This window comes from Anolis carolinensis, unplaced genomic scaffold (genome assembly GCF_035594765.1).
Source record: "Anolis carolinensis isolate JA03-04 unplaced genomic scaffold, rAnoCar3.1.pri scaffold_13, whole genome shotgun sequence".
Lineage (NCBI taxonomy): Eukaryota > Metazoa > Chordata > Lepidosauria > Squamata > Dactyloidae > Anolis > Anolis carolinensis.
Genome location: NW_026943824.1, coordinates 13,037,646 through 13,050,621, shown reverse-complemented (window position 1 = coordinate 13,050,621; position 12,976 = coordinate 13,037,646). Strand labels below are relative to the sequence as shown.

General features: G+C 42.9%; 2 protein-coding genes and 1 non-coding gene across 7 annotated transcripts in view; 2 read left to right on the top strand and 1 right to left on the bottom strand.

Annotated features, from left to right (window-relative positions):
• Positions 1-8,935, top strand: part of pkd1 (polycystin 1, transient receptor potential channel interacting) — a 143,430-nt gene extending 134,495 nt beyond the window's left edge. The window contains exon 46 of the mRNA XM_062964287.1: positions 2,557-8,935. Within this exon, the coding sequence (XP_062820357.1) occupies positions 2,557-3,174 (618 nt within the window). The 3' untranslated portion in view covers positions 3,175-8,935. The remainder of the gene's footprint in view (positions 1-2,556) is intronic.
• Positions 6,998-7,070, top strand: mir5416 (microRNA mir-5416). Its single transcript, NR_130016.1, has one exon. It is a non-coding gene; the product is annotated as a microRNA mir-5416 (primary transcript).
• Positions 8,936-9,576: 641 nt separating the features above from the next.
• The window catches only part of tsc2 (TSC complex subunit 2), a 78,262-nt gene continuing 74,862 nt past the window's right edge, over positions 9,577-12,976 (bottom strand). For all 5 annotated transcript variants that reach the window (XM_062964288.1, XM_062964290.1, XM_062964292.1 and 2 more), the window contains 2 exons: positions 12,563-12,661; positions 9,577-10,369 (listed from right to left, as the gene is read on the bottom strand). In XM_062964288.1, coding sequence (XP_062820358.1) covers positions 10,202-10,369; positions 12,563-12,661 — 267 coding nt within the window. In that variant the 3' untranslated portion in view covers positions 9,577-10,201. The remainder of the gene's footprint in view (positions 10,370-12,562; positions 12,662-12,976) is intronic.

Here is a 12,976-nt window from a genome sequence, read left to right as displayed (position 1 = left end):
TTATACAACAAATTTGATAGAAAAAGTTCAATATGTAGTAATGCTACATAGTAATTACTGTATTTACGAATTTAGCACCAAAATATCATGATGTATTGAAAACATTGACTACAAAAATGCGTTGGATAATCCAGAACGTTGGATAAGCGAATATTGGATAAGTGAGACTGTACTGTATATATATATTATTATATTACAGTATAGTCTCACTTATCCAAGCCTCGCTTATCCAAGCCTCTGGATTATCCAAACCACTTTTAATGTTTTCAATATATCGTGATATTTTGGTGATAAATTTGTAAATACAGTAATTACAACTCATTGAACTACTTTTTCTGTCAAATTTGTTGCATAACATGATGTTTTGGTGCTTAATTTGTAAAATCATAACCTAATTTGATGTTTAATAGGCTTTTCCTTAATCCCTCCTTATTATCCAAGATATTGCTTATCCAAGCTTCTGCCGGCCCGTTTAGCTTGGTTAAAGTCCCCAAACTTTTAAAAAAGGGGGCCAGTTCACAGTCCCTTGGACCACTGGAGTGCCGGACTATAGTTTTTTTTTAAAAAAAACTGTGAACAAATTCCGATGCACACTGCACACTGCACACATCTTATTTTGAAGTTAAAAAACCAAACGGGAACAAATACAGCCTGAATGTTAGTAATAATGATGATGATTATTATTATAATCATCATGATGAAAATAATATAGAGGGTTGGGTCATGTAGTCCAACCCCCTTCTGCCTTTGTCCACTAAAAGCACAAGCAAAGCACCCCTGACAGATGGCCACCCAGCCTCAATGTTAGTAATAACAACAAAAATAATATCAAGGGTTGGAAGAGACCCCTTGGGCCACTTAGTCCAGCCCTCTTCTGCCTTTGCCCACCACAAGCAAAGCACCCCTGGCAGATGGCCACCCAGCCTCAATGTTAGTAATAATAACAATAAAAATAATATTAAGGGTTGGAAGAGAACCCTTGGGCCACTTATTCCAGCCCTCTTCTTCCTTTGAGCACCATAAGCAAAGCCCCCTGAGAGATGGCCACCCAGCCTCAATGTTAGTAATAATAACAATAAAAATAATATTAAGGGTTGGAAGAGAACCCTTGGGCCACTTATTCCAGCCCTCTTCTTCCTTTGAGCACCATAAGCAAAGCCCCCTGAGAGATGGCCACCCAGCCTCAATGTTAGTAATAATAACAATAAAAATAATATTAAGGGTTGGAAGAGAACCCTTGGGCCACTTATTCCAGCCCTCTTCTTCCTTTGAGCACCATAAGCAAAGCCCCCTGAGAGATGGCCACCCAGCCTCAATGTTAGTAATAATAACAATAAAAATAATATTAAGGGTTGGAAGAGAACCCTTGGGCCACTTATTCCAGCCCTCTTCTTCCTTTGAGCACCATAAGCAAAGCCCCCTGAGAGATGGCCACCCAGCCTCAATGTTAGTAATAATAACAATAAAAATAATATTAAGGGTTGGAAGAGAACCCTTGGGCCACTTATTCCAGCCCTCTTCTTCCTTTGAGCACCATAAGCAAAGCCCCCTGAGAGATGGCCACCCAGCCTCAATGTTAGTAATAATAACAATAAAAATAATATTAAGGGTTGGAAGAGAACCCTTGGGCCACTTATTCCAGCCCTCTTCTTCCTTTGAGCACCATAAGCAAAGCCCCCTGAGAGATGGCCACCCAGCCTCAATGTTAGTAATAATAACAATAAAAATAATATTAAGGGTTGGAAGAGAACCCTTGGGCCACTTATTCCAGCCCTCTTCTTCCTTTGAGCACCATAAGCAAAGCCCCCTGAGAGATGGCCACCCAGCCTCAATGTTAGTAATAATAACAATAAAAATAATATTAAGGGTTGGAAGAGAACCCTTGGGCCACTTATTCCAGCCCTCTTCTTCCTTTGAGCACCATAAGCAAAGCCCCCTGAGAGATGGCCACCCAGCCTCAATGTTAGTAATAATAACAATAAAAATAATATTAAGGGTTGGAAGAGAACCCTTGGGCCACTTATTCCAGCCCTCTTCTGCCTTTGAGCACCATAAGCAAAGCCCCCTGAGAGATGGCCACCCTGCCTCAAAGTTAGTAATAATAACAATAAAAATAATATCCAGCCCTCCTCTGCCTTTCTGCACCACAAATTAAATAATTATAATACCTTTGTAAACACAAGCAAAACTCCAATTCCAACTACAGGCAGGCACAGGGCGAGGAAGGAGACGGGAAAGGCATGTGCAGGGAAAGGACGGAGCGGCGGCATGCATCTTCCTCGGGGGAGGAGGAGGAAGCCACTGCCGTGGGGGCCAGATAGATGCCTTCCAGGAGCCGCATGTGGCCCGTGGGCCGTAGTTTGGGGCCATAGCTCTACTGTATTGTATTATTTATTACCCACCCTCCGCCTTTTTAATTTCCTCCTTCCCCAGGATCCGAACAAGTCCCATTTGCGTTTTGGCTACATGGTTGACCCAAAAATAGTAGAAGCAGGCTGCCTGTCCGGTGTGTTGCTACCTGACGCTGCCTTTTTCTTCCTTCTCCTTTTCCCGCAGTTCCGGCACAAGGTCCGCTTTGAGGGGATGGAGCCGCTGCCCTCGCCCTCCTCCAGCCAAGACTCGCGCTCCCTGCTGGTGCCCACGCCCAGCGCCACGTCGGACACTTCCCGGGCCTCCTCCTCCTCCTCCTCGGTCCAGCTGGACGGCCTCAGCCTGGCGCCCGGTCCCCGCGGCAGCTGCGAAGTGGACGCCGAAGTCCAGCGTTTGCTCGCCCTCCTGGAGACGCTCTTGGGCCGCTTCGACCGGGTCAACGCCGCCACCGAGGAGGTCGCCCGCCTGGAGTCGCAGCTGGGATGGACACGGAGCTGGCAGGCCAAACGGAAGGGGAGACGGAAGGCTGAACGAGTGCCGAAAAGCCTCTCCGCAGAAACGGCATCCCGCTTCCTTCCAATGCACTCGCAGCCTCTCCGTGGAAATGCATCCCCGCTTCCCTCGAACGGCATCAATTTCCCGGCCGCTCCTCACCCAACTGCTGCCCCTGCGCCTCTCAGGATTGTCCGAAGTGACCAAGGCCTCTTGCTGGCTCCATGCAAGACCCAGACGTTGCTCGTGCCGGCGGTCAGGAGAAAGAAGCCTCTGGGTGCCAAAAACCGGGTGCACCCCGCCGGCAAATAGAACATACCGTGTTTGGGAATATCGTGTCCCATTCTGGGCACCACACTTTAAGAGAGATATTGACTCTTAAGCTGGAAAGTGTCCAGAGGAGGGTGACTAAAAGGATCCATGAATAATCCCTGTGAGGAGCGGCTTAAAGAGCTGGGTCTGAAGAGAAGGTTGAGAGGAGACATGAAAGGATGTCACAAGGAAGAGGGAGAAGGCTTGTTTTCTGCTGCCGTGGAAACTAGGATCCACAGCAGTGAATTCAAATGGCACGAAAGGATATTCCACGTGAGCTTCTTGGCCATAAGAGCTGTTCAACAGTGGAACTCTCTGCCTGAGGTTTTGAAGTTGTGCCTGGATGGCCACCTGTTGAGGGGGCTTTGATTGTGCTTTTCCTGCATGGAAGAAGGGGGCTAGACTAGATGGCTCATGCGGTCTCTTCCAACTCTGTGATTCTTGGTTGGAAAAACAAAGGAATGGAAAAGGCGAGGCTTTGTAATTTTGCAGGAACGTGGCCTTCTGTTTGCTCTCTGCCGGATGTGCGGAGCTGGCCGAATATCGGGGCCCTGAAGCCAGGAGCAGTATTATTATTATTATTATTTAGTGGTTTCAAGAAAGCAAGAGCAATCTCATCTGCATCTTTGTAGTGAAATTAAAAGGGAAGAGTAATGGAACAAAAGGCAGAAGGCAACTTGTTGAGTTTCTCGGAAACTGCTACGAAGCGATGGGTCAAAGAAAAGCCTAAATTGGTCCGAAGGATTAGAAGAGGGCATTATTCTCGGCCTCTGTTTGGTCACATTTGTGATTTCCAGAAGAAGTTATAGGTTTCCGTCGGACGGAGGAAGTATTCCGGAGACAGGGTCCTCTGGCCGTTTTGCTTCCGGTCGCATAATAATCTATTTGAAAGAAATCGCCAAAGTACTATCGGCAGCCGAAAAATTAAAAGGGTCCCAGCGTATGTTATTTTGGAAAGAGCTGAGGGTTGAGGGCTTGGAAAAAGGGGACCCATGAGCTGGTTTTGTGGGTTTCAACTTCCAATGCTTTCCGTCCCTTTGCTGGAAACCGTTTGTGTGTGTTGCTCGATAAGAGTCGGAGGAGTACGATTTTGAGTATATTTTATTTTATCATGTGGGAGTGTGTTTGCGCACATAGGTATGTATTTTATATATATATATATATATTTGGTTTACGGTTTGTATTTACTGCCCCAGCACTTTAATCATCATTGCTTGCCTTAGCTAACAGTGACACGTGCGGCGTTTTTAAAATAAGAGCAGGATAATAATAATAATAATAATATATCATGGAAGCAGTATTTTTTGTTGTTGTTGTTATGTAAATCGTAATGTGAAACGGGCAACAGGAATACGATTGCGGATATTACCCCCGCGCATTTGCAAAAAGGAAGAGAAAATATACTAGGAAATGCATTCTTCTTTCGAAGCTGAGACGAGAAATGCTGAAAAGGATACCTCTTGTTTGGTTTTGGGCTTCAGCAAGCAATGGGTCATGTCATCGTGCCCAAAATCGCATTGCAAGTGATGCTTGTGGAATTGATTCTCTTTTTTTCTATGACTCTTTACCCAGGTTATTTTGTAAGACGTTGCTTTATTATTATTATTATTATTATTATTATTATTATTATTATTACTAGTTGTGCCCGGCCACGCATTGCTGTGGCAAAGTATGGTGGTATGGGAAATAGTCAAGATAATCCAGTTCAAAGCAGATAAAATAAGATTCTAAATGGGTTATATAGCTGTGTGGAAGGGCCTTGAGTCTACACTGCCATATAATCCAGTTCAAATCAGATAATCTGTATTTTATAGGCAGTGTGGAAGAGGCCTAAGTGAGGCCTAACTGTGCCTATCCCCTGGGCTGAGTGGGTTGCTAGGAGACCAAGTGGGCAGAGATTAGCCTTCTAACTGGCAGAAATTGGATAAAAAGCAATTATTCCTCTCCCTCTAATTAGGACTTTATTTTTCTTTTCTTTTTGTTGTATGAACGTAGAGGCATGGATGAGGGGTTGTGCTGCCAAGTTTAGTGTTTCTGGGATGTGTAGTTTTGTTGTTTTGTCCTAGGCCAAAATTTCATTATCCTTTTATATATATAGATTAATAATAATAATAATAATAATAATAATAATAATATTTTGTAAAATTACCATTGATGAAAGGTCCCATCATTACAACAAATGTATTATTATTAATAATAATAGTACAGTAGAGTCTCACTTATCCAACATAAACAGGCTGGCAGAACGTTGGATAAGCGAATATGTTGGATAATAAGGAGAGATTAAGGAAAAGCCTATTAAACATCAAATTAGGTTATGATTTTACAAATTAAGCACCAAAACATCATGTTATACAACAAATTTGACAGAAAAAGTAGTTCAATACGCAGTAATGCTGTGTAGTAATTACTGTATTTACAAATTTAGCTCCAAAATATCACGATGTATTGAAAACATTGACTACAAAAATGTGTTGGATAATCAAGAATGTTGGATAAGTGAGACTCTACTGTAGTAGTATATCAGTAATAATAGTATTTATACCCTGCTTTTTCTCTGCCAAAGGAGACTCGAAGCGGCTAACATTAAAACCATAACTATGTGTGAACTAAAACCTAGGACATATAAATACTGAAATTAAACATGGAAATACAGTAGAGTCTCACTTATCCAAGCTAAACGGGCCGGCAGAAGCTTGGATAAGCGAATATCTTGGATAATAAGGAGGGATTAAGGAAAAGCCTATTAAACATCAAGTTAGGTTATGATTTTACAAATTAAGCACCAAAACTTCATGTTATACAACAAATTTAACAGAAAAAGTAGTTGAATATGCAGTAATGTTATGTTGTAATTACTGTATTTACAAATTTAGCACCAAAATATCACGATGTATTGAAAACATTGACTACAAAAATGTGTTGGATAATCAAGAATGTTGGATAGGTGAGTGTTGGATAAGTGAGACTCTACTGTAGTAGTATATCAATAATAATGGTATTTATACCCTGCTTTTTCTCTGCCAAAGGAGACTCAAAGCGGCTAACATTAAAACCATAACTATGTGTGAACTAAAACCTAGGACATATAAACACTGAAATTAAACATGGAAATATTAAAAATAAATAGCAAGACCTAATAAAACCATCAAGCTAATGAGCAAATCCCCATCTTGCCTCTAAATGGACAAATATTTTTCCTTGGGTGGCCTAATTAATTTCTCCATTGAGTCCCAAATCCTCACCAGCTTTTCTCGCAGTCTTTTGCTTCCCTTTTCGGTTCTCTTCCTTTCTGAAATGTGTTTGTAAACTTCAAAATATCCCAATTTGTGTGCATCTAGTCGCCACTTGGCAACCGGTTATAGCCCCCGGAGGGTCTCACCGGATTAAAATAGTCAATTTGACTCACCTTTTCCCCCAATTATTGCCTTCAAACTGCTGCGGGACGGTGGTCTGTCCTTACAAACCTCTGGCAGGTCCCCCTTTCTTTCTATCCGTTTTCGTATTTCATGCTGCCGGTTTCACCTTGTCGCAGGTAATTTATACGGGATTTTTACAAGGAGAAAAAGAATAAGAAAATGTTGTTTAAAAATGTATATTTTTGTATGTTTGCTATATTTTTATAGCGTTGGTACTGTGCTTCGTAACGAGTTATTTAAAAAAAATACAAAAAATGGTACGTTTCCCGAAAAGGCAAAAAGGGTTGGAGAGGATCTATGGGTGAATTTGTGTCGAAAGGAGAGTATTGTGTGCCTTTGGATGTGTTTTACGGTCTGTGTTTCTTCTTGGGGGCTGGCCCTCTGTGCTGATGAGTTAATTCGGGAGCCGGGCCTTGAATCCTTTTCTTTTTTTCCTTTGCAAAGTTGGAAAAACAGCAAAGGATCCGAGTCCTGAATCCCGACTCCCAACTTGGGTCTTCTTCCCAAAAGCAAAAGCAGGATTGTATTTCCTAATCGCATTTAGCTATGCCTCTTTTCTATATGTAATAACACTTGGTTATTTATAAGGGTGCTAACTGTTTTTGAACAAAAAAACCTCTTTTATATCTATATCTAATAGTCCAAGCTGCTTCGATCATCAGGTACGAAAGAAGATAATGCACTTGTTTCATTCTTAGTTCGGAAGGAGAAAAAAGAGGAGGTTTGAGGGCATTTGCAAAGGGACGGACTTTTTGCGACCGTTATGAGCATTTCGCTTTCCGGTTTTGAGAAAGAAAGAAACCAAGGAAAGCCTTTTTAAAAGATAAATAAGTGTTTTGTGTAAAGGGCAAGTCGCTGGTGGAAGGGAGAGAAAGCCGAAACAAAGGGTGTGAGTCAACGTTGTGATGCAGCGGCTCAAAAGGCCAATGCGATTGTAGGCTGCATCAATATGAGGATAGGGTCAGGATTGAGGAATGGAATGAGTTCAGTTCTAGGCAAGGCAATTCAAGGAGCTATACAAGATGGAAGGGGTCCAAAATGGCCAAATGTCTGGAAACTACGAATCCCGATGGCTCAGGTGAGATGTTTAGCTTGGAGAAGGATTAGAAAGGCTTGGAAGCTATGTTAAATAATAATGGAAAAAAATGAGAAGGGGCAAGCTTGTTTTCTGCTGCTCCAGAGACTATGATGCAATGGATTCAAATGAGGGTTTTCCAAGCAGAGGCTGGATGGCCGTCTGTCGGGAGGGATCGGATTGTGTTTTCCTTCCTGGCAGAAACTAGTTAGACTGGATGGCCTTTGAAATCTCTTCCAATTCCAGGAGACTACAAGTCTGTAAAATAGGTTGGATGGCCATCTGCTGGGAAGGCTTAGATGGCGTCTTCCTACCTGGCAGAATGCAGGTGGACTGAATGGCCTTTGGAGTCTCTTCCAATTCCAGGAGATCTCATGTCTGTAAAACAGGTTGGATGGCCATCTGTTGAGAGGGCTCGGATTGTGACTTCCTTTATGGCAGAAACTAGTTAGACTGGATGGCCTTTGGAATCTCTTCCAATTCCAGGAGACTACAGGTTTATAAAATAGGTTGGATGGCCATCTGCTGGGAAGGCTTAGATGGTGTCTTCCTACCTGGCAGAATGCAGGTGGACTGAATGGCCTTTGGAGTCTCATGTCTGTAAAACAGGTTGGATGGCCATCTGTTGAGAGGGCTCTGATTGTGACTTCCTTTATGGCAGAAACTAGTTAGACTGGATGGCCTTTGGGGGGTCCTTTCCAACTCTAATGGAACCCAAGACTGCCTCATCATCTCTCCTTCTCTGGAAGTTTCTAAATGGGGGTTGGATGGTAATCTGTTAGGAGGGCTTAGATTGTGCCTTCCTGCCTGGCAGAAGGGGTTGGACTGGATGGCCTTTGGGGGTCCCCTCCAACTCTAGGCAGAAATTGACAACGCAAAGGGGGAAGGCTTTTGCACTTGTTTGCTCGTATTAAAAGTTCTCATGGCCCGTTTGTGTTTTGAAATGTGGGTCTTTACAAGAAATAGTGCCTCTTTCTCCCCAATGAACCCCTCTTCCCTCCAGGATCAACCTTTGAATGTATATGTCGGCCTTCGAAGACGCAGGAACGCTCCTTATTTATTGACTCCCGCCAAGGCAGCCGCTCGCTTCTGGCCGAAACGAGAAGGAAAACAAACAAAACACCCCAAAGGAGCAAACACGCTTAACAATGTTAAACCCTTTGCAAAACATTACTTTTGTTGTTGTTCTTTTGTAACAGTGAGAAGGAAAAAAAACAAGCAAACACGACAAAGTCGAATTAAAAGAAATAATGGACGGCTCAATAAACATCTGTGTGTGTCTTATTACAAAAGGAGAAGATGAGTCTATGGGAAATGGGGAAAAGGTGAGTGTTAATTGATGGGTGAGTTGCTAGAAAATATCCTGGTGACAACATCAACAGGAGAAATTGAACAAAACTAAAAATAACCCAAAATAATAATACAGTAGAGTCTCACTTATCCAAGCTAAATGGGCCAGCAGAAGCTTGGATAAGCGAATATCTTGGATAATAAGGAGGGATTAAGGAAAAGCCTATTAAACATCAAATTAGGTTATGATTTTACAAATTTTATAAACTTCGTGTTATACAACAAATTTGACAGAAAAAGTAGTTCAATACGCAGTAATGTTATGTTGTAATTACTGTATTTACAAATTTAGCACCAAAATATCACGATATATTGAAAACATTGACTACAAAAATGGCTTGGATAAGCAAGTCTTGGATTAGCGAGACTCTACTGTAATAAGATTAAAAGGGGGGGATGCAAGAAATGAAAAAGTTGAACAAATTGAGTCCAAAATTGAACAAATTGAGTCCAAAAACCAACATAATAGGGTTAGTCAACACTGTTATAGTCGTCATAGACTAACACCAATCCTGCTCCCCATGGAAGCAACTAATTCAGAGCCTGAAAAACACAATAGCCATTCAAAGGCTTTTATTTCAGGAGCAATATTGTAGGATGAGCAAATGAGAGAAATTTCAAAGCCATGATTCCCCCCAAGTTTGAAGTCCGTACCATTCATAACAAGCAAACAAACGAGAAAGAAAGCTCATTCAGGTCCCTCTTAAAACAGCAAGAGATGTTCTTGGCCCAATACAAGATATTGGGTCTGTTTACAAGGGTCTGTTTACGGTCAATCCGGTTCTGCCCCCCAATTTGCTGGGAGCAAACATCAATAAAATCCCACTGAAGATCAGCTCCTCGGGTCCCAAAAACCAGGCAGTTTAGACCAGCAGGACCTATTTCATGTCCTTTGGGGGAAAAATAGTTCAACAATACTGTGCGCCGACACCTGTGAGTAAAATGCCTGCACACCTTCGTGGAAACGGCCACCAAGGGGTGTGGATATTCAACAGGGTCTGTGCCTCTGCTAGTTCAACCAGCATCACACAGCTCCTGTTTACACTTTGAAAACGACAGCCAAAGCTTCCGAGAGGAAGGAGAGTAAAGTCCCGGTGATGCCCTGATCGTAAGTGGTGACCCATCCGAGTGTGAGGGTTAAGAGAGGGTCCTGTGGCCAGTTGGACTCACGCAGCCGTCTCAGCTACACGAACTCCGTGAAGTCGTCCACTGAAGAGATCAGGCGCTTCCTTTGCCCCGTTTCGTATGTGGGTGCCGCCGTGTCCGGGGGCATGTGGGCAGAGGCCTTTCCCGTGGCCGGAGGGTGCATGGCGGGGAAGCCGGAGGCCTGGTACTGGGTTTCTTCCCGGATCTGGAAGCGGAAGAAGGAGACGTTGCACTAGGAAGTGGGGCAATTCTGCGCTTAGCCTCTTTGAAACAGGCTAGGAGGGCTTTGGTGGTGCTTTTCCTTCATAACAGACTAGGGGTTGGACTAGATGGCACTTGGAGGTCCCATCCAACTCTAGGATTCTATGATTCAGAGGCTGTTTGGCCATCTTTCAGGAGGGATTTGTTTACTTATTTACTGTACTAAACCCTGTTTCCCCGAAAATAAGATAGTGTCTTATTATTATGGGACATGGCCCCATGTAAGCCGCCCCGAGTCCCCATTGGGGAGATGGTGGCGGGGTATAAATAAAGTTTTATTATTATTATATTATTATTATATTAATTTTTGCTCTCAAAGTTGTGCTAGGTCTTATTTTCAGGGGATGTCTTATTTTTCCATGAAGAAGAATTAACATTTATTGTTGAACAAAAAATGAACATTTATTATATACTGTACAATAGTTGTCATCACAAACCAGCATAACCAGAGAAACTGAATCCTATCAAGAATTTCTTATTACTACCATTATTATTACTGGTGGTGGCGCAGTGTGTTAAAGCGCTGAGCTGCTGAACTTGCAGACTGAAAGGTCCCAGGTTCAAATCCTGGGAGCGGAATAAGCGCCCGCTGTTAGCCCCAGCTCCTGCCAACCTAGCAGTTTGAAAACATGCCAATGTGAGTAGATCAATAGGTACCGCTCCGGCGGGAAGGTAACGGCGCTCCATGCCGTCATGCCAGTGGCCACATGACCTTGGAGGTGTCTACGGACAACGCTGGCTCTTCAGCTTAGAAATGGAGATGAGCACCAACCCCCAGAGTCGGACACAACTGGACTTCCAAACAAAAACTTTACTAGGTCTTACTTTTGGTGGAGGCCTTATATTTAGCAATTCAGCAAAACCTCTCCTAGGTCTTATTTTCTGGGGATGTCTTATTTTCGGGGAAATAGGGTATAACCTGCCCTTCTCACCCCAATGGGTGGCTTACAAACTATGGCAATATTCAATGCCAGATTCAGACAATAACAATAACAGTAAAACACAATATTATAAAACTACAAAAACATATATAAATTGGGTTGTTGTATGTCTTTCAGGCTGTGTGGCCATGTTCCAGAAGTATTCTCTCCTGACGTTTCGCCCACATCTATGGCAGGCATCCTCAGAGGTTGTGAGGTATGGATAAACTACTATCATGTCAGACTACACAGAGAAGCCACTGAAATCCACAAGCATGTGGACAACTTCAACAGAAAGGAAGAAACCATGAAAATGAACAAAATCTGGCTACCAATATTACAAAACTCCAAAATCAAAACAATAGATGGGAACCAACGTTCTGAGGGCTTGACTGAACAAAGGATGCCCCCAGGCAAGGGACAAAACATTTCCAATGCTAATTAGGGTGATTAACTGAAACATTAGTGCTGGCTCCCAGTGACAAAGGACTCTTGCCACACCTTGGACTCTACACAGATATATATTCTTTCCTTTCCTTACTTAGTTTATCCATACCTCACAACCTCTGAGGATGCCTGCCATAGATGTGGGCGAAACGTCAGGAGAGAATACTTCTGGAACATGGCCACACAGCCCGAAAGACATACAACAACCCTGTGATCCTGGCCATGAAAGCCTTCGACAACACATATATATAAATTATAAATACTCTTTTTGGACGATTAATATATATCAAAGGTCTAGCACCAGCTGAGCTTTATAAACATTACACCAATTGCTTTCGCCGTTCTTATCCATCATGCTTACAGATCATATTAATCCCCAACGGTTTGCTTAAATAGCCAGGTCTTAAGACTTTTCCTAAAGCTTAAGGGTGAGTGGGCTGTTCCAATGTCACTGAGGAGGGAGTTCCACAGCCACAGGGTTACCACAGAGAAGGCCCTGTCTCTCATCCCCGCCAACAACGCCTCTGATGGAAGTGGGACCGAGAGCAGGGCCTCCCCAGAAGATCTTAACAATCGCACCGGATCATAAAGGGAGATGCATTCGTACATGTAAGCTAGACTGGAACAGTTTAGGGATTTATAGGCTAAGGCCAACACTTTGAATTGTGCTTGGAAGCAATTCCTCTCTCTGCCACGGGACAAAACACACTGAGAAAAGAACCAGCATTAGGGACTCTTCTACCAAAGTTAGGCAACTTCCTTTTGCTCACCCGGTGCCGCAGCCTCTTGATGTGCCGCAGCCTCGCGATCCATTTGGAGGGATAGGTGTCTGTGGGGTTGGAGCGGCTGTGATGGACGTGGGATGCCATCTAAAAGGGAAAATACCCAAATAAGTTAGCGTGGTAACTGTAAAAACTAACTGTTTCCCTGTGTAGTTATGCTGGTGTAATGTTCTTGATAACAGCACTTACCGCCAATGGACTACAACCTATTCTGCTATTGCACATTCATTATCCAGCTTCACCTTTTTCGTACTGGACAATTTAATTTTCCCACTGCACTTCTATATTTTCTTATTGTACCTTTTATTTTTCCCATTCCACATTTCATTTTGTTCTATTGCACCTTTTATTTCTACTATTGGACATTTTAATTTTCCCATTTCCCATTTACATTTTCCTATT